The 22301-nt window shown below is 36.6% G+C and overlaps 1 protein-coding gene across 1 annotated transcript in view; it reads left to right on the forward strand.

Annotated features, from left to right (window-relative positions):
• TLL1 (tolloid like 1) overlaps window positions 1-22051 on the forward strand; it is a 145751-nt gene extending 123700 nt beyond the window's left edge. Inside the window, exons 16-21 of the mRNA XM_009272317.2 lie at window positions 1043-1223; window positions 7839-7964; window positions 9370-9497; window positions 14191-14404; window positions 19749-19999; window positions 21770-22051. Of these exons, the coding sequence (XP_009270592.1) occupies window positions 1043-1223; window positions 7839-7964; window positions 9370-9497; window positions 14191-14404; window positions 19749-19999; window positions 21770-21904 (1035 nt within the window). The 3' untranslated portion in view covers window positions 21905-22051. The remainder of the gene's footprint in view (window positions 1-1042; window positions 1224-7838; window positions 7965-9369; window positions 9498-14190; window positions 14405-19748; window positions 20000-21769) is intronic.
• The last annotated feature ends 250 nt before the right edge of the window (window positions 22052-22301 follow it).

Here is a 22301-nt window from a genome sequence, read left to right on the forward strand (position 1 = left end):
TTCCAGTAACAATGAAATTTAATCTACATCCAGAATGTATTATATTAAAAACAATTGGAAATGTTGACAATCATTTAATATTTCATAGGGAGAGAAAGCAACAAAGGCCAAAACATCCTTTTCTGTAGTTCCCCTCCGGCTCCCCTGACATTTCTTTTTTGACTAGAAATTGTGATTTATCAAGTACAACTTGGATTTAATGGACAATCTTAAGCTCTGTATGAATCCTCCTGGCCACTGTTTTCTCTTAAGCTATTAATTGCAGACAACCGGGACATTTTTGATTAAATGATTGATAGTTGAGCCTAAGAAGCTTAGAAGTTTTTGGGTGGAAGGCTTTAGGTTGACCAAGGGATTATGCATTGAAAATATTATCATGAGTAGTAGGCCTTGCATAAGGCTTTTTTATTACGTTATTTTACTTTATTTTTAACCTTTTAATGAAAATGACATGCATCAGCCTTCCAAATTATAGCTACGCTACTGTTAAAGAAAGATGTATGATTTTAATAGTGCAGATTTATATATTTGTAAATAAATTGTCGTAAATACATTATGGTAAAAACTTACCTTGTAAGTTTCTAAGTGAAAATTAATATTTTTTAAAAAAATCTATGAGATGCAAGTAATAGAAGGTTTGTAGGTTTTGGGTATGTGGTTTATAGCACAAAGTTAGGTATAAATTTTAGGGTGAATATTTCTAGATTTTAGTCTAATGTCACTGGAATTCTTACTTTTTAGATTAAATGGAAACATTACTGAGCATCTTAGAATTTAGATACTAAACACAGATTAGTATCTATCAAAATATAGTTTTGAATGTAATGCATAGTATAGCTATGCCTTAGTGACCTTAAAATTTTCTTACACGAAATCAGTGAACATTTATAAGCATTTACAAATGTTTTCAGAGTCAAGGAAAAATGAAAAAAGATATTATTAATCTATTTTTAAGCAGCATATACCAATCAAAGTTCTTGCATTTGTAAACAACTTCATGCTTTTCTTTTTGTTAGCAAAAAACCTATTTTTCTTTTCTCAGGTTTGCAAATATGATTATGTGGAGATTCGTAGTGGCCTTTCTTCTGATTCTAAACTACACGGTAAATTCTGTGGTACAGAAGTGCCTGAAGTTATCACCTCTCAGTACAACAACATGCGAATTGAGTTCCGATCTGACAACACTGTGTCAAAAAAAGGCTTCAAGGCACACTTCTTCTCAGGTATAGACAATTACTCTTGTGTACCTGTGAGTGCCTCTGAGCATACACTGACTAGGTGGAGTGAATACTATATTTTGGTATGAAAGTGAGTGGCCGTTTTCCTGGTAGCTTTGAATTTGTTTTATATAAGCATAAACTGCTCTCCTGTCTTAAAATACTGTTCTGAATTCTAATGTCTGTAGACAATATATGGAACGCATATATATCTATTTAAATAACAGCAGAGGCAAATAAACTTTCTGAGATAAGGAGGAAAAAAGCAAATTTACTAAGTGTTCCTAAAATTCAATTAGATTTCTTTTAGCCCCAAGTTTTGTTGCTATTTTTTCAAATCCCAGTTGTAATGTGATATGAATGACATACTGTGTACACTTGTATGTTTTCTTCACCCAGGTCTCTTAATATATTGCATTAGTTATGAAATTACCACTTTGTGCTACAACATTTGTTTAACATTATGGGCACTTTCTTGCCAAGCTTTGCACTTCTTAATGTTTTGCAGAAGAACAGAGCTTAATACCTTGCTCTTGCAAAAATGTATGTCTTTTTAGTTATGAGTGTAATTTCACTGAGGCAGATCAGAGCGATGGAAGTTTATATCATCTGAGGGTATGTACTGTTGAATAAAGTTAGACATGAGTGAAGCTGAAGATACGAGGAAATATTTGCACAACAGTGGTCTCTGCAATTACCCATTGAGACTAGGCTATAATAATCTGGCTGTGGCAGAATACCGCCTGGTGTTAGTAGTGGAATTTTGCTTAGTGTTTTTCTTGTGTGTTTACACACACACATATGCATAGGTATGTTATCTTGTGTAAAACAACACAACAGTCCCGTCCGCCCACCTCCCCAATCTGGAAGTCATCCAGAAGCATTTGGCATTTGAATTCTGCCCCAAGTTTTTTGATAGCAGTTAAAAATCTGAAGCTGAAGAATTCTGATTATGTTTAGCGTGTAGCAAAACGTATTACCAGGCACTGTTGTTAGCGTTTGTTTTCTAAAATATTTTATTAAAGCTGACATGAAAATGGTATTTCATTGGTTAGCTTTAATAACTGATAACTTACCTATGACCAAGTAATAAGAAACAGTATACTCTATAAGTGATGTGGTTTGGAAAGCGAGGAAAATAACTGTCAAGACAAACAGTTTAGACTTTCAATGTTTTCTCGTTATGACTACTTTGATGTTTTTCTTAAGCAATGATGAAAGATGAAAAAAAGTGTTTCATCTCATACAAAGAAATTAACAAACATTTTACCTCCTCTAAACCGAATTATTTTTTCTAGTAATCACATTTCTCTGGTCATAGTCTTTCAGATCCATCTTTACATATAGTAGCACTTTTTACTTTTAAATTTGTATTTTACATTAGCAAGAAGCTTTCAAGGTTTACTCATTATTGTAGTAAATACATATATGCACACAAGAGAGCTTCATCCTAGAAACACTTATACAACTAGTCATTTCACGTTGGCCTAATAGCGCCAGCAGGAATTGTCACATATTTTGACTTTTTACAAGAATAAGTATTGACATGTGAATGTCAATAAAAATGGCCTGCAAATTAATTTTTTTATGTAGTTTCAGGATCTATACAGCTATGCCAGATAAGATTGGCAATGATAGCTTTGTAATTTGTGTAAGATCTGTAGTTCAGAAGTTGTGTTTTGTGGACATGCTGGACATTTATACGTTTATAGTCAGTTAAATTTTGGTTTTCTTTAAAGTGATAGTTCATTTTCACAGATTTATTTATTTTAGTGATTGTTTAAATGATCTGTTCATATTATGAGTGGGTTCTAGGAAGAAATCAGGCCAATGTTATATGTTAGGGAAAGACTAGACTATAATTCATGGAGTTCAAAGCATCAGGTTGTAATCCTTCAGAACCATTATTTCCCTTGTCTTTTTCAGTTCTGAATGAAATGTTCTTCTCTTCCTGTCCCGTGCTGTGTGTGTGTGTGTGTGTCCCGGTGAAAACAGGTTTTTCCTGGTAATTTAAAAAATAAGTTTTAAATGATGACATTGATCACTAGAATAAATTAATTAGCCAGGGACAAGTTAGAAATGTGTGATATGTCCTGGATATAGTATATATCTAATCCCCTTCAAAGAAAGATTGTTTGATATAAATAGCCTTTGAGTCTGTAAGTATATAAATTTACTGAATGATTCACAATGCATTTCTGCTATAATCTCTTCTCTCATTTCACATGAGTTCAGATACTTTGTATTTTATTTTTATTCTTTCTCAGTTCTCTTCCAGTTATTATCGTTTCTAGCAGATTCTATTCTTCTATGTTATCTGCTTTGCCCTTTTGACAATATTTCCTGATCAAAACAGAAACTCTGTAATGCCTGAGACAAATCAAACTTCTGAATTTAAAGTATCTAAAAAGAGGTGGTCACCTCTGAATAACTCATCAGACAAAACTCTCATGGCTGTCAGAAAACGCTATAACTTTCTTACCCCTGAATTCCTTAATATGGACATAATATGCTATTGCTCTGTCAATGAAGAACGAACTTAAGACTTCAAGTATTTTGCCTTTGGGAGTTGATAGCTGATCACTGTTCAGCTGATGAAGTGGGGTTTTTTGCTTATTTGTATACTTGTCTTCAGAATACACTACTTTTAGAATGATATCTGTGGAAAAATACTTAGTGCTAGTGTCTAAGATACTTGCTGGAAGGCATTTATCAGTTTTATTAATTAAATCACAATAGAAATATTTGTAAGCATTTAGTTATAAAGACATACATCATGAAAAAGATCAGTAATGAGTAAAACACTGCATCTTGCAGTTTATTCACCAGTAAAGGACATATGCAATGCTTAGCAAGAGGGACAGGTGGATAAGTCAGATTAGTTTGAAGATTAGGAACTGTAATGTGTGCCACAAAGCACAGCCAAAGAACTTTTTTGCAACTCTTATAGTGGTGAATTCTGCAGCCATGGCTACAGTTGAGAAGGCATGGCCCAGCTCCAGCTCAGACGACAGAAAGCAGTTTTTGGGTGGTTGGAACCCGCTGCGATAAACTGTGAAAGCAAACAGTGACATAGGGCAGCAGATGACCTGCATTAGGAAGGTATTTATGTTGATATAAGACAACATGTAATTACATTTCTGGCTGTAAAATGGTGTTAACAGCCAGACAGGTGCTACTGGAAAGTGAGAAAAACTTTTTTTTCAACATTCTGTAAAATTTACATTTGATGGGGCAGTTCTGAAGAAAGCTCAGTTGGGAGCTGTTGCAGGGAGCTGTTGCAGGGATCTAGCTAATCTCCAGAGACACTCTTGGATATTTATAATTGAGTTTCTTGGACAAAGAGAAGAAACTAGGGAGTTATGATATATTACTTTTTAAAAGTTTTATTAAAACTTTTTGGAATTGGATAATAGGCATCTAAACTACAAGCTTCCAGGTTTTTATTCTTTCTCCCTCTCTCTTTCTTCTGCCTCTCTCTCCTCTGCTCTTGTCAGAAGACCTATTGCAGTCTGCTGGGCCCGTAAGACTAGAGGAGTGTAAAATATCTCCATGAATTTACTCTAGGGAGGGAAAAGATAACAATTTTTTTTTTTTCTGTGATGTTTCCAAGATGATAGCCTAATCATTTCTTTAAATCAGTGTAGTGGTATGATTAATACCCAGTGATAATGTCACTAAACTGCTTCCATTTATCATAAGTTTTAGAGTTACTTCAGTGTTTTAAATGAATGATCGTGCAAAGAATCATATTTAAAACATACACGGTGTTTGATGTAAGACAGAAATGAGATTTGTTGGGACTTTTTTCTTGGGTGATGATTCATTGAGCAGTTAAAAAGAGAAAGCTAGAATGTTTCTAGCCTTGAGCAAATCTGTTTTGGAGTGCAAACTCATGTCTGGTGCCATCCTGGTACCTTTTTTTCCACAGACAAGAAAGCTGCCTGCAAAGAGAAAATTTTTGTTTTTGAATCTTGCAAGGAATTGATACAGGTCCCTTCAGGCCGAGTACGTATTATTCACAGACTGGTGGCCTCTGAGGGTCTCAGAGGTACGACCATTTGTCCTCTGAATGATTCAATCTAACATTTTGTTGAGAATGGATCTTTCCCTGTTCTGAGTGCTGATATGAGAAAAGAAAGAAAGTATCCATTCAAAATGGGGAGACTCATTTCCATCTGTCAGCATAACAAATGGCTTTGTTTTTACATGGCAAAACATTTGTTCCTATAACTAATACAGACTAATTGTTTTTTCATGAATTTTGGAACTGGGCAATCAATTTGACAGAAAGTCTGTTCTGAATTATGAAGTGTGAGGAAGGCTCGTTCAACAGTTGCATCCTTGATTAACCACGTACAAGTAATTATTGTGTTCAAATGTGTTCCAAAGCTTCTCCTTTCTACCTTCTGTCCATTGTTTTAACTCTGAGGAGGTCCAACATGGGACTGTTTGCTTACGTACTTGTCTCTTCAGAGATTATTTTACAGAATATAAGCTTATTTAATGTTAAAATACTTTTCAGTATTTTCACACAGTTTGGTGGAAGATGAAAATGGACAGGGCTTTTATTTAGAATTTGTGTACCTACTCTGTGCTTGAAAGCCTAACTTGAATGCATTTTGAGCTTGCCTTCCATTTATTTTGTTATTTTAATACAAAACTAAGAACTAATGCTTAGGAGGGGAAATATTGAAGAGTTTTGTTCATATTATATCTGATTTCTCACTTGCTTGTTACTATTCTTCACTTGCAACATGGAATTAATTTATGATATGCTTGCTTTTGCAAAGATGAAAGATTAAAACTTTCATTTGAAATTAAATAGATTTACTACCTCAGTTTGGGACTTGCATTGCAAGGTGCATAAACAGTGAATTGTGGAGCTTTTATGCTTCTTTCATCATCAAAATGACAACTAGTATAAGCCTTTGGATGTATGATTCTGGGAGCTACCTATGTTTTCGACTGTTACTTAACCTTCAAATCTGTTCACATCTGCAGAAAGCTTCCAAAAACTTTCACTGCAAACAGATTTGAGATTTACAGGACAAAATGCAGTGGATGTTTGGGTTTGACTTGCAGAATTTATCTATAAATGTACATTATCATAATGTATTATAAGTAGAAGCTGATTTTTATGGAAAGAACTGCAAGTCACAGGTCAAGTGTTGCATACATTTTGGCAGATAAAGCTGATGTGTATGCGATTATAACGCAAACCTCCTTTGTTGTGTTACTGAATATGAGCGCCAGTAAATACAGGGAAAAAAATACATAAGTAAGACAACAAAAACAGACTTAAAATATCCATAGTTGCTTGTAATCTATAGAAATTCTTACTGTGCCTACTGAAGTCTGAAACACTGCATATTACCTTGTTTGGAGGTAATGCTCACTGCTGCTTTCCAAGGTACATGAGGCTGAAGGGGATGCATGCTCTGCATTCCTTCCCTGCAACAACTGGACCGCTGAGATGACCACAGTTTCTTTGCTCTTTTTCCTCCTCCCTTTTGCATGTTGAAATGACGTGGTTTGTAAGATACAGTTTTTTAATATATGTGTGATTGTATATATATATTTATATAGGTATATATTTTTATATCTCAGGATTTATATATGTGTGTTTATACATATATATAGGTATATACATGTGCATACATATATACACGTATGTGTATATATATGTATATGTCAGGAGCAGTCTGCCTCTTTTAAATGGACCAGCCTCACCTAAAATGATAACAGCTGAATGACATAGAAGGGTGGCAGCTGAGGCCTCTTGCTAGAATGACAGCCTGTTAATCTAATTTGGCTTTTTTCCATGCAATGAATTTGTAGCTGTTTAATGCAGGTCATATTTCCTCCCCTACTCTCTGCTTTACTTCTAACACACTAAAAGCTCTTTTAAAGGATTATATGTTAATAAACAGAACTGCATGTTATATTGTAGATCTTGAAATAATTAATGCCAGTTTCTTTTGTATGTTTTTCAATGAAATGTTTTCCTTTTGCGATGTTCTGTAATGTCCAGAGTCATTAAAAGTAAAGCACACTGTCACTCTGCTGGGAAAAAAAATCAACTTATTAAAAAAGTTTATGTTAAATCCTTCTTGTCTTACATGCTTAATGTGCAGATCTTGAAACCTTGTTTGGCCTACATGTTCCTTTCAACATACCACCATTAAATTGTGGAATTTGCATAAAGTTGGAATACTTTATGTGTTGTCCATAAATTACACTCAGTTGTTTACTGAAATAAAGCTTTGAATGAGATATTTATGAAATTTTACCAGCTAGGCCACTTGAAAGAGTAAATGCTGGTAACTGTCTTATCTCCTTTGATTTAGCTTGTTTGTTTTACTAGTGTTCCTCTTCCCTAGGAACTACCCCTCACTTCCTAGAAAGACGAGACAGACTATTTGTGCCATGGTGTAAGGTTGCAGGCTGAGCAATGAGTGGCTAGAACTAAGGTACCACAAAACTGCCATACTGAAAAGAGTGACTGTGCCTTAGTTTATCCTTTTCTGGACTCAAACACTGTGCTAAACCTTTTTCTTTTTGGTAATGAGGCCTACTGCTAGCTGTGATGCTCACTCAACCTTGTTGTGTATTTCTTAGACAAGGACGAGTGTTCGAAGGACAATGGTGGCTGCCAGCACGAGTGCATCAACACAGTAGGAAGCTACGTTTGCCAGTGCCGAAATGGATTTGTGCTACACGAAAACAAACATGACTGCAAGGAGGGTAAGTAATAAGGTATTTGAATGGTTGATTGTACAACTGTCTTACAGAAAGATCTCTGCAGCTCTCCTTACAAGGAAAAGAAAGGAAAAAGAAAGATCTTGGTAATGGGGGCTCCCCCACCCCCCCCTTTCCCATCCCCTCCATCCCCAGCAATTGTGTGTGGCTGAGTTTGAGGTCCACAGGAATGCAGTTTGGAAAGCTTGGGATCATTGGCGGAGAGTGCTACTTTTAATAGTGCTGTGAAGCGTAGAACATTTAAAGCTGTGATAGGGTATTTATCTAATGCTGTATTAAACACAGGGATAGAGTTTCTGGAGACAAGCTTGGTAAAGTTGTCATTTGCTCCTATCAGTAGCAGTTAATTTCCTTGCAGTCAGGTTGAAACTGTATCTGCCCTTTCTGGGTTTATTTCAGGGGACATATTCAGACAATATAAATTCCAGTCAAGTCCCTATGCAACTTTCTTCCTATTTGCTGTCTCAAGGTGCGGCTACCTCCAGGGAAACAGTAGGCTTTGGGGCTTAAGTAGAATTTAGATTATCTGCAAATGAACCTCAAATGTGCAATATCGTGTGAGTTACAGTAACTTCTCAAGGCTGTATTCTAGCATGGATTTAATTTGTGAGTAAAGGTGTGCCCTTTGTGAATCACTTGCATTATCACTGATGTTGGAATGATACTTGCCTGCTCTAAAAGGTTCTTGTTGAATAATTCTCTGATGTTTATAAAGCAATTTGAGATTGTTAAAAAACTAAATACAAAAATGAAACTGGTTTCTTTCTTGCCTTCTTTAAGTTTTAGTTCTTTGTATTTATCCACAGAGATGCACTTCTGGTGATTCAGTTACGATGTGAATGACTAAGCTGTTCTTGGTACATACTCACAGTTTAGTCTTAGTTGTTCTCTAGTTGTATATATGTCCCTAGAAACTGTGGTTTAGAAATCAAAATGATTGCTCTGTAGCTGCAGTATGAAAATTAGCAAGAAGAGAGAAAAATAAATTGTTCAAGAAATATCATTTGAAGTTGGAGTAACAAGATTTCTCATATGGATTTTCATACTTATGTAGAATACATACATATGAAAAATGGGGGAATAGGAAAATATTTGATTAAATTTTAATACTTATGTATATTCCTTTATAATATTTTTTTCAAAAAAAAAGACATCCATTGTAAACAACAGTGCATGTTTCACAACAATCAATAAACAAGCGTGCTGGGTTAATTGCCATAAAGTGTTTGCCAAAGGGGAAGAACATGATCGTGCACACTGAAGAGTGTGCTTAACTGTCTTCCTAAAGATCCTTTCCATTCAGCGGGTCCCCTGACAAAAAAAGAGTACTTTTCTGGCTACCTCTGAATGCAGACCCCCAGACTAACTGATGCTATCACTGTTGGCACAGCTGAGTGTGAACAGAAGATCCACAGTCCCAACGGCATCATCACTAGTCCCAACTGGCCCGACAAGTATCCCAGCAGAAAGGAGTGCACGTGGGAAATCAGTGCCACCCCCGGGCAGAGGGTCAAACTGGTGAGTTTCTGCTTACCCTTCCTTTTTCTCTTTTCTTCCGCCAAACCTGCTTCTCAAATGACTACTCAACAATACGAAACTGTTACTAAACTTTACTATCAGTTTGCAGCCTAGAGGTAAACTGTTTTAAAAATCTGCTGACTCCTGTCCGTTCCTGGCCAACTGGGGCTACTCAATATCATAGAGCTGTGAATTCAAGCTTGTGGTGATTGTAAATACTCTGGACAGCAAAGGGCAGGAGGAATACTTTTCCCCTGTCAGACTTTACTATATCATTGTTGCAATTCATAAAATTTGCACAAAGTTTTGACAAATATGGCAGAGGCCATTTACGCAAACTCCAATATATAGAATAAGCAAAATTAGAAGTTATGAAAAGTCCTCTCCATACACCTTTTGCATTTCTGTTCCCTACTTTTCGAGGAGGAGGAGAAGATACAAAAAACAAGAATCTGGACTTCTCATTTAAAAGTGGCTCCAAATTTTAACATAAGTAGAAGAGCAGCCTAAGTAAGTTGTGACCTTTGTGTCCAGCTGGCTGAGGACAGTGCTGGTAGCTGAAGACAAGCTAGCAGAGCTTAGGGAGCTTTGCAGATCTACTGAGGTTATCTGGCCTCTGTACGAAGCCGAAGGCACAGACCTGCCCAGGGGGCTTTTCTGCTTTGAGATCAGCCCCAGTGTTCCTTCAGCCAGAGTACTCAGGGGACAGCCACAACAGAAGCTGGCCTTACATATTTTAAAATCTGATAAATTGATTTAACCAAGTGTTTTGGAGCAAATAAACTGAAGAGGAGAGATGTCTGCTTCAGAGAGGTAGAAGCAATAGCCAATATTGATGCAGGGATGAAAGGGATATTGTCATCTCATAACTCCTGACCTTAGCCAAAACCATAACCCCCTGTTATTGGTACTGACGTGGGATCACGTGTTGATCCCTGTTCACCAGAAGTAAAATGGTTAAACTGTTCTGGGGGATGTGGGCGTTGCGGAAAATGAGTGGTGTGCATGCTCTGTCCATTCAAAGGGTGAAAAGCAGGTTTTTGATTCAGGCGGCCTTCCTGCTGACACTTCTGAGCAAGCTTTCTTCATCCTGGCTGAATAAACCAAAGCCAGCTAGGCATGGGCATGTTACTGTAAAAGCTTTTTCAGTACTTTTAACCTCAGCAGGCAAAATTCCAGCATTCAGATTTCTTCAGTGAAATATCACATGGTCTGTTTTAAAAGAAAAGGTTCTTAAATAGGCTTTTGCCAATGAAATTGGAAAAATTAGACAGAATTTTACTAGATAGAATTTTCAAAAATACCTCCATGATTTAGAGCCTGAAATCCTCTTTTCTGTGCAAGCCAATAAGGTCAATCCACTAAATTCTGTGTGTGTAATATCTGTCTAGTACAGCAAGATGCCATATCAATGATGATAATAATTTTAATACCATACTTCACTATGGATAAATATTTTTTCTTGGACTTTCACACCATATTTAAGTTTACTCCTCACAGTTTACTTAGTCAAATTGAACAAGGAGAGAATTGATTTCTTCATGGTAACAAACCACATGAATTGCGAGGCTGTGCTTCATTTTCCGAGAGGGGTGTGTGTACAGAAACTAATCTTTTGTTGTGATTGCTCTCACTCTGATAATCATTGAAAAGTTTCTTCCTGAAAAGGCTAAAGTTAAGCGTTTGGTGTAATTAAGAAGCCTATGAAAAAAAGGATATGCACTTCAGAATTTTTAAATGAAATGTGTAGATAAAGATGGCTTTGAAAATGTACGTAGCAGAGGGGAGAGGGGTGTGTGTACAGAAACTAATCTTTTGTTGTGATTGCTCTCACTCTGATAATCATTGAAAAGTTTCTTCCTGAAAAGGCTAAAGTTAAGCGTTTGGTGTAATTAAGAAGCCTATGAAAAAAAGGATATGCACTTCAGAATTTTTAAATGAAATGTGTAGATAAAGATGGCTTTGAAAATGTACGTAGCAGAGAGAGATTTTCATAAGCTAATCAGCCGGATGTTTATAAGAGACAGACTTAAGTGTCCCATTCAGGCAGCTATCCATAAGTGCCACCAACGTATCTACTCAGTTGAGTGCTATAGATAGAAAGGGCTGAATGTTCAGAAGCTGTATGTAACATTTCTGAATACCGTTCCCACTAATGAGACAATCAAAATGGGGATTGTAGTCATGGTGGGGTAGGCATTCAAAAGTATTTGTCCCAGGAAGACGGAGTGTGATTTAATTATACTACCAACTTTATTAAATCATCTGTGAACACTGTTGGCCCTAAATAATAGAGAGAAAGTTAGCAGCAACTATTCAGTCATGTTCAACTTTAATGAAAGTTTGTGTCAGTTCTCCTCTTTTCAAGCCTGCTCTTAGTCTACTGCTGGGAACTGACCGCTTTTTTAAAAAATTGAGATCGTCTCGGTGTTTTGAAATATTAGGCATTTTAAGCTTTTAAAAGACTCAATATTAAGATTTGCTTTTCCTTTAAAAAACAAATTCCTTTGATTATCTCTGTAACTGCTAGAATCAAGTGTTCAACTCACAACAGATTTAGGACTTTTTTCTGTTCTTCTTTGTGGGACCCAGTATAACATGTACTGTCCCCCTGCAGGCTTAGGAATCCCAGTGTTAAGTCAAATATTAAAAATAATAGGTATGTCTTACAGTTCGTGGTGAGAAGTGCTTCCTAGAGAGTGATCTTTTTGTACTGATGAGAAGTGAACAAGACTGATATAATTTTCCTCTAAAAGAAAACGAAGTTCTGCAGGCTGCTCCTGGATCACATCTATTGCTCCTGTTGATTCCAAGTTGGCTTGACTCAATTCTATATTTAACTAACTGCCTTACAGTTAGTGTCTCATTTTTCTGGGTTTTTTTTAATCCATCAGATTTTATTTGGGTATAAATGACAACATGTACTTGGCATCATAAAAGTAGGATGGCTGACTACAATTTAAGAGCAGCAAGAGGGACTGCTGTACAGCTGTTTTCACTGCCTCTGCAGTTTCATTCCCTTATTAAACCCCCCAAACTTTACTGTGAAATAAACCTACATCCACTGCATCATGCAACTCTTCACTTTTCACAAAACAAAAGTGTTATTCTGAATATTCCGGTTCTTTGGGCAAAAGACTTTGTGTTAGCTCTTCATATTTCCTTTAGGTCAACTGTTAATATAAATTACCATCACATTTCACACTGTCTGGGTTCCATAAGGCATTTGGTAGGTCAGATTTGCTTTGGTGTACTAGATAGAATGCATAATTATGATATTTGGTCAGTATTTGATAGTTCAGTTTTATTCCTTTTATGTATTGCTTCTTAATACGTTAGTTGTTTTTTTTCATAAATAGTCAGCTATGTGACTACTCATGGGAGCATTTATACTTAGTGCTTTTATACTGTTTTGTTGAGCAAAACGGATTTTTTAATTTCATCTTAAATTGTAGGTTATTTCTGAAAATTCACAAAGATGTGTATGTATATTGCCTTCTCGGTGTTTACATGAGAGGAAATCACTGGATTTCAATCTTTAGGTTTCTGGTTGAAATTTAGTGCTGGTCAAAAAGTCTTATCTGAAATCTCTTGGATGTCCCCTTGAAATAAATTTGTTGATACCAGTCCAGTCTTGGAAGACAACCTTCCATATTTGAAAAGCAGGTATTAGTTGTATGTGTGTTAGCAGTTTCTGTAGGGTATGGCATACACCTTTGGGAAATGCCTTTGGTTGGACGCTCTGAGATTGAGAAATTTAAATTCCAAAAGTTTTTAAAAGTAAGTTGGCCAGGCTCTGCTCTGAAGGACTTGCAATTTACAATTTTTAATAGACCCAAATTTGTCCTTACAAGCTGTCATGAGCACTAAGAGAGACTGAGAATCCCTAGGAGCCCCTAGGAGCTCAGAAACTAAGATAAATGTTTTGAAGTGTAGAAGAAACATCACAGATTTGCAATCGCTGTGTTCAAACTATGGCAGCAATTCAAATCTTCTTGGGAGAGCTGAGGACAGCAAAAGAGTCTGCTGAAGTTTTTTTAATAAACAATCAACAACATTTTACTTTTTTCACAATGATTTTGCTAGCAAATATGTGATCTTAGCATGAAAGGTGCAGCCTGAAATATTGTTGTAATAGTAAAAAAATAGAACTCTAGATAATAGGTTAAAAAATATAACTTTCATGCATAACCATTCATGTGGAAATGTCATTCTTGAAGGCTTTAGTTGTAGTGTGAGGTAAATAAAAAAAAAAAGGGAGGAGGGGGCATTATGTTTTGCAGATGTTTTGATCAGTCCTCAACTATTTGAGGAACCAATATATTTCCTGCTTTGTACTGTTTTGAATGTTTGTTGAAATTTGGAATTGTCCTACAAATGGTACAAATTCAACAGAAAAGTCGCAGTAATCTAGATTTAATATTCTGTTATGGATATTCATTTGTATAAAGATTCTAATCCCTTTTTCTATGAAGGATGAGGCCCTCTTAAAATTTACTGTCTTAATTATTATTCCACTTTCTCAAAATCAGTATGTTATTCAAAGGTACAGGCTTGTAGGGGCAGTAATTCTAAAATCTGTCATCTTAACTACATCGACTTTGTATTCTGAAACATACTATCAGTACATATGTACCATATAAGTACAGTAAATACAGTACTACATTGAGTCATTTTGATTTTTTTCCCCCAGACCTTCAATGAATTTGAGATAGAACAACATCAAGAATGTGCTTACGACCACTTGGAAGTTTTTGATGGTGAAAGTGAAAAATCACCAATTCTGGGACGCCTATGCGGCAATAAGATACCAGATCCTCTTATTGCTACTGGCAACAAAATGTTTCTCCGCTTTATTTCTGATGCATCAGTTCAAAGAAAAGGCTTCCAAGCAACACACTCTACAGGTCAGAAAATCAGGATGTGCTTTACTAATAACTTCCCCTTTGTTCTTTAGTGGAAGATATTCAAGCATTTCTTTTATAGGAATGAGATGAGTTAACAGATAAGACGATGTTACGACTAAATCTAATGAACCCTGAAGAACAGTAGGAAAACTCTGAGATTGCAGAAAGTATTCTCTAATATTTTAGACATTCCTTTCTCCTTCTCTGTCTCTTTCTCTTTGTGCCTCTCTCTCTCTCAATTTTACAGGTAAATGATTAAAAGATTTTGAAACAAAATCTGATAAAAAGAAGATATTTGCATAGACAGTCTAAGAGATATTTCTTAAGATTCACGCCATTAGTTTGTAAAAGATTCAATAGCTTTTCATTGTACTGGTAGTGGCAATACTTCACTGGGGCGTGCGATGCACCTCCATTACTTTCCTGTTCTAACTTAAACAAAAGTCTGGGTTTTGTGTAAACAGCTATTACTTTCCTGCAGAGCTAAAAAGGAAAGGCAAGCCAAAGAAAAATAAGAAAAAACAATACTGAACACTTTCTTAAGACTGTAAGAATATAAACTCCTTCACATTTACCATTTAATTTTCTTCTTTGGCAGAAATCACTGAAATTAAGTGTTTTGCAATTGCATTAATAGAGTTCTTGGGACATTTTCATAGCGTGCGCATTTTTTCCCTGAAGTTGCCTGGCTTACAGTGGCCCCTAGTGCTGAATCTCTGAACTTCGGGTGCTTGCTGCAAGATGAGGAGGTTTGGGGTTTTTTTTTTCCTTCTTCTTCAGACATGATGTCTATCTTTACTTTCATTCTTATTCGTCCGGTATTTGGCAATAAATATTAATGCAGAAAATGTTTATAAATATCTGTGCCAGTACCTAGCACTGCTACTGACAGGTAGCAGTTATTAACAGGAGATAGTAATCAAGGTGATTAGTCACTGCTAATACCATTTGCTATTACCCAGAGTATTCATTAAGTTGATGTGTAGTGCTCAGCTAACAAATCCTCATATAGTAATGTTAGCATTTCCTCTTTTTTTCCTTCTGCTTTGTTAAGAATAATTCTAAAACTTTATTAATTTAATTTCCCTTTCAGAGAAAGACAGTAGGCAACAGTATATGAACTATTCGACCTTCGTGATCTGGGTCTGGAAAGTGAAAAGTTTACCTACCTGTAATTCAATTTGTTTTTCTTGTGGGAAATCCTCTTCTACAAGCATGCTATTGTTTGCCTTCCCTACCACAGTAACCCCTTTCCTTAGATGGAAAATTAGATAGAAATGGTAATAATTACTCATTTTTAAATTACCTCGGGGTAAATAGTTAAAGGTCAGAACTCTTGTTAGAAACAGGTGTTGTAAAACTACTGTCTCACTTATTCTTCTTGCTTTCAATTTGCAGAATTGGAGCAGTCATTATATTGAAAGAAGTTCAAATTTATATTCCCGAACTTCTAAAGATTGCCAGTTATGTTAAGACTTGCTGGACTTTCCCTCATCTAGATACATATATATATATATATCTGCTGAGTTCTATGTGCCTTAACCGTAAAAACATTCTTAGCATGCATAATAGTGCTTTTCTGAGAAAATCTGAAGAATAGAATCTGCCCAGTTTTTTTAAGAATGTTGTAAAAATTAGAAAATTTGCCTCCTTAAGAGAGGACATTTATTTCTGTCAACTGCTGTTGCACAGACTGCTCACTAAGTTGAACAGCACATCACCAGCATGTGCTTAGAGGTACCATTTGAGTGAGAGACAACTCGGATCTTGCAGCTTTTCCTGCAGTCTTGAGCCAAACACAGATGCTCCATGGGAATTTTACCTCTGTGCTTTGGACACACAAGTGAATGAATAAATATCTAACAAGTGTATAGACAGTGTATTGTGTTTTCTTATTTTATTTTTTTCTAGCAAATAATAATTGACAGTATGCAATGGAAGTAGGCAGGTTGCGCTCAATTCTGCATAGCTGGGCAGACAGATGGAGAACTGAGGAAGCTGCTCCCTTCACTTCTGACCTCTGGGCAGAACTCACTCAGTAGAAGGACCTGTGTAATATAACAGCAGAGAAAGAGTAACTGGATCCTATGCCTAAAGGTGTCTGTGCTGCTTTATTCCTGGCAGCTTCATGATTTAATGGCCTCTTATCCTAGTAGATCCTGATGATGATGTTGATTTCCCTTCTGTGACACTTTTTGGCTTGAAATACTATCCAAATACCAAATTTCCATTGAATATGTCAAAAAACAGGATAAAACTGTAGCAGCAGGGGCAATAAAGTTTCAGAAAAATAGATTGGATAGAAAGGCTTCCCTAGGTGGAGCAAAACTTATAAAATGCTGTTTTTAAAGAGCAACACAGTTTTAGGAAGAGATACTGTTATATTTTCCCTCTCAGAAAAGGCACAACCCATTCAGAAGGAATTTACAAAAATGCTCCTGACAGAACATTAAGCATCATTGCTCAAGGAGTGAATTGGTTACCCTAACACAGGCATCTGGTTCCCTTCTGGATGGCCTCATTTATGGTGCCTGGCCTCCAGCCACTGCTGCAGGAGATTGCAGGTCTGCTGTAGGTCCTGTTCCTATCTGTCAACCCTGGGAGGATGTCTCTGACAAATTTGGGCATCTCAGATGTCACTCAGTTTAGGATCCTGGGTCGCTTCCAAAGTGACTATAATAATACATTATGGCAATGCTGAATCAAATTTATAATCTTGTTTCACTAGTTCAGATAGTGTGGGTTTAAGCTTTTCCCAACTGTCCAGCTTGTTAAACAGTCAAGAGACTACTGCTTGATTTGCTCTTATGTTTGTAAGAAGCCTAAAAGCCCCTAGAAAGGTCAGGAAACAAGAAAGGGTTTTTTGTTCCTTAGCTGATCTAGAAAAAAGTCTTTCGCCTAAAGCTGTCAGATCAACAGCATTTTACAAGTCAGACATATTTCTTTACAGTCAGATGTGTACATCGTACCTACAGCAGAACAGACCCAGCATAATGGAAAGCATGATGGTCGGTGCAGCTAGGTTAGTTCTGGTATCTAGGCTAAGCAAGCACTGCTGCATGGCAGTGCTCTGTTCTGTGCAGACCCATCACAGCTTGTCCCACACGTCCTAATGCAGCGCTGCATTGTGCAGGCTGGATGTAGACTTTTGAAACTACAACTTAGTCCATAAGAAATTGAAAATTTGACTTGTAATTTCTAAAATCAATACTTTATCCTAAAATATAAGGCTACAATCCATGGGAGAAAGGCAGAGGAAAGGGAATTGACATTTTCTGCTGTTGCTAGTATGGCTACAACTTTCTTTTAAGCTCCTGTACACTGTAGCAAGCAGAGGAAAATAATGCAGACAGTTCATTAAACATTTTCTCCTTAGCAGCTGTTCTGTGTCTGAAGCAGGGAGATGTTCTTACTGTTGGCAACAGGCCAGTCAAAAAAAAAAAAAAAAAGAATTAAATGAAATCAAGAATAGGAAAAAAAAAAGGGGAAAAAATCAGTAAATTAGAATACCAATGAGAAAAAACTATTTGAACTATCTCATTTGACAAATTTTCTTTATCATGTGCTCTTATCTGTTTTTTAAAAGCAAAAATTTTTGAAATTTCAGATTGAACAACAGATCTGTTGTACTCTACTTACTTAATTTATATTTCCTGTTTTGATTCCTTCATTTTCTTATTAAGAAAAAACACCATGTTCTTAAAAAATAAGGATTTACTCATTACTGTCATTAATTCCCAGCTGAAATGTGACTCCTCACAATATAACATTGCAATTGGTCATGTTTAGTTAGGGTGGAGTCCATGACACTGAAGTCAAATTCAAATTATCAATTCGCCAAAGCTTAGAAACGTTTGAATCTTGCGATTTCTTTCAGGTTATTATAAAATGATCAATTTATAATAGCTACATTTGATCAAATTGCAGATAGAATTATCTGTTCATTTATTTATAAAAATTGAATCTAAACTTGTGAATCTCAGATTTTGGTTCAAACTCATTTGCACTTGGTGTTTTTATGGGTGCTATTGTTGGATGGATTGTTCTTAATGAGAAACCAGAACAAAATTATGCTGTTTTCATTGAAATCTTTGTAGCTGTGAAGAAAAAAGCCCCCACCCATCTCTTGGAAACATAAAACAATGCATTTTTGCATTGTAATAGAATTTTTAATTGGCAAATGCATAACACCTATACGTTTAAGTTACTGTAGAATCATAGAATCATTAAGATTGGAAAAGACCTCTAACATCATCAAGTCCAACATCCAACGCCACCATGTCCACTGAACCATGTCCCTAAGCGCCTCATCTACACGTCTTTTAAATACCTCCAGGGATGGGGACTCAACCACTTCCCTGGGCAGCCTGTTCCAATGTTTAACCACTCTTTCAGTAAAGAAATAGAAGCTGAATTCACTGGCTATTTAGGATAGAATACTAGTTTTAATTATAGTTGCTGAAAATATTTAGAAAGGATAAGGTACTAGCTGCTGGTTTGTTGTTTTTTGGGGTTGCTTTTTGTTCAGTGCCTGTTCAGCAATTTCTGTTCTCCTTGAGCAAACTGGCTAAAGAACAGCTTATTGGACTATACAGTAAAGTTCATTCATATTTAAATTATGAACTATTTGAGCAGTTATAAACAAGCACTAAAGCAACACATACATTTTACTACTGTGTACAAATAGAGATTTATACTGAAAATACTGCTTTGGCATAGGGCAAGGATCTCCAGCTCAGGACTTGCTTTGAGAACAGGCTTTCAGCTACAAGACTTTCTCTGGCAGTAGCAGCTTTCTCCTGGCCATGATCTTTTGCAGAGAAGGACCTGTTCACGTCCGTGAACTACACAGCAAACAACCTAGCGGGTTTGTCACTATGAAACACAGGACTTTTGCACTTGATCACTGACTACATGTGTGCTAGAGCTGATCCTCCTCTGCCGCTTGCAAATGGTGTCATTACCCATGTGGAAAGGCTGTCACCTCACTTAGAGCACTTGCTTTGCTGGCCACAGGCACCTCTCAAATGCCTACCTGAAGAATGTCCTACCTCTTGAACCACATTCCTTACAACTTTGGTGTTCCCTGCCTTTTGGTCTTTCACTTGAAAATTATGAAATATGCTTAAATTTTTGTAGTTATAAAACAGAATTTATATGGGGAAAACTGAGAATGATGGATTTGTATTCATACTGGGTAGTACTTCACTCTATACCTTGTTTGATTGACCTGCTTGTGGCATAAAACTGCACTCAGCCTGAATAAGGCTGGGCATCTATGAAAAGAAAATGCTGATTTGCACTAAATAAGCTTCTTCATCCTTATTTTTTTTCCTCTGTTTAGAATGTGGTGGTCGGCTGAAAGCTGAAACCAAGCCCAAAGATCTGTACTCGCATGCTCAGTTTGGCGATAACAACTATCCGGTTCAGGCGGACTGCGACTGGCTCCTGGTGGCAGAGCGCGGCTATCGAGTCGAGTTAATGTTTCAGACTTTTGAGGTTGAAGAAGAGGCAGACTGTGGTTATGATTACGTGGAGCTCTTTGATGGTCATGATAAGACAGCTGTGAGACTCGGTCGATTTTGTGGATCTGGGGTAAGTAACCAGGTATTAAAGTTTTTCTTTTTATTTCCACAACAAAAAGAAAAAGAAAGACAAGGCAGAGGAAGGAAAGGGACAAGAAGGGATGAGGTTCAGTTACTACACCTTATAATGAAGATACTAGATGATCTGCCTCAGATTATTTTTTTTAATATAAATTTGCAGACTTTTAATACAAACATTCCCTTGAAATACTTTCAACAATAAATATTCTTATCTAGTTTTTGACCAAAGTATTGTAATCTTATGTTGAGCTTTAGGTAGCTGACAGTGAAGTGTTTAACAGCACCCCAAAAAAAGTTAACAGCGTTTTCCCTTACAAAGAGAGAAATGCACCAGTGTTGAAAATTATCACATTAAATTTCTTTTAATTTGAATGAAGAAGCCATGTTTTGCAGGGGGAGGGGAGCTTGGGAAGCATTTATAATATGCTTATCTACTACTTAGGTCTGATTTTAGGGAAGGAAAGTGCTCCTAAACTGTGTGATTAATATGGACCTTAAGAAAGCCTTGTCATCCCAAATGCATCTATGACACGTTCTAACTGTGAGACATGGAGGAAATTGGCCAGGCGACATCCTGAAAAGGATGTATCCTATTTCTCCTTTTAGACTTGCATTGTTCTGTTGGCTGCCTGCCTGGAGAAAGCTGGTGCAATGATCCCACAAGTCCTCATCAATTTATATGTGTGCAAATGCAAGCACACTTTCATACATACACTCTTTGCCTAGATAAAAGGTTTGAAAGGCTCTACATGAGATAGTAGGAGCTCTTAATTAACCGTGTGACACTTTTTGGATTCAGACGTAGTGCTGGATCAAACATCTCGGTCATTCAGACAAGTTACCTGTAAGCTAGCTTAAATCCTTTTAGGGCATTTTTTGAACACTTAAAGATGGAAGAAAGGTGCTACCGCTGAACTGTAGGCAATATATTCTAAGGGAGGTGTTATATAAAATAACACAATATATTCTAAGGCATGGTGGTGTTGGGTTGACGGTTGGACTCGATGATCTTAGAGGTCTCTTCCAACCTTAATGATTCTATGATTCTATGAGGTGCTACAACTGAGCCTAGCATCTATTTACACAAAACAATACTTTTCTTTGCAAGTTCCCCTATTTTACAAGTAGGAGGGCAGCAGACTGGAGAATGGCTCAACCTTGGCCTGAATTTTTTTTGGGGGGTGGGGTTGGGGGAGGGTGGTTGTTGTTTTGTTTTGGTTCTGGTGAGATATGGATGAATGGCTTCAGAGGCCGTTCCAAAGCAAGCACATAGGAAAGATGGAATTAAATAGAAAAGCTATTGAAAGCAAAATAATCCAAGCTGAAGTAGGAAAGGGACACTGATAGTACACATTATCACCTTCTCAACGTCAGAAGAACGACTTGGTAGTTCAGCTGGTACTTCTGATCAATGTGCTTCAGTAATAAAACAGGCCATCATGAGGGCTAGAAGAACAAATTTCACAAGTAGCAGGGCAGCAGACTGGAGAATGGCTCAACCTTGGGCTGAATTTTTTTTGGGGGGTGGGGAACTTGACTACCCAGTCACTTATATGACTCCAGAAGAACCATAGAAGACATCTGGGAAGGACAAAAGAATGAGGAGCTTTGTTTTCTTTGTCTCATAAGAAAAGATTGTAGAGATACTCAATACAAATTGAATACAAAAGAGAAATATCCATAAGAAAAAAAAATGTGAATGAAGGGTATAAATACACAGAGTGGACAGATGATTTGTTTGTTTATTCATTTATTTTAGCCACCAGAAGAAATTTATTCAGCAGGGGAAGCTCTTTTACTTCACTTTCACACTGATGATACAATCAACAAGAAAGGATTTCATATACGATACAGAAGTATAAAATATCCAGATAGTGTGCACACCAAAAAATAACACAATAACCTCTATGCCAGAAAAGGAGAGTGAGAAAGAAAGAACGCACAATGGAAAGGAAGGAAGGCGTGTCTTTTTTTTTAAACTGAAGTTATTAGCACAAATGTTTTATATGAGTTCAGTTGAAATGACAACTTACAAGATCAGAGACAGAAATAAAATAAAAAAGAAAAAAAATCACCTATCCCAGTGGAATAGACAAGATGATGATGTCCGGGCTCCATACTTGACTGTCTCTGCAAAGCTTGTGAAAGGACTTTGCATGTAGGGAGAATATAAAAGCTTTTGTTCATGTTTTGACATTTGTCATAAATGCGTGCAGATTCAATCAGTTGCATTCAGGGGAAGTGACCCTGCAGACCGTTCTTCCTTCTGACAATTGTATGGTGTCCAGAAG

The sequence above is a fragment of the Aptenodytes forsteri genome, unplaced genomic scaffold, assembly GCF_000699145.1.
Source record: "Aptenodytes forsteri isolate BGI_AS27 unplaced genomic scaffold, ASM69914v1 Scaffold13, whole genome shotgun sequence".
In the NCBI taxonomy this organism is placed as follows: domain Eukaryota; kingdom Metazoa; phylum Chordata; class Aves; order Sphenisciformes; family Spheniscidae; genus Aptenodytes; species Aptenodytes forsteri.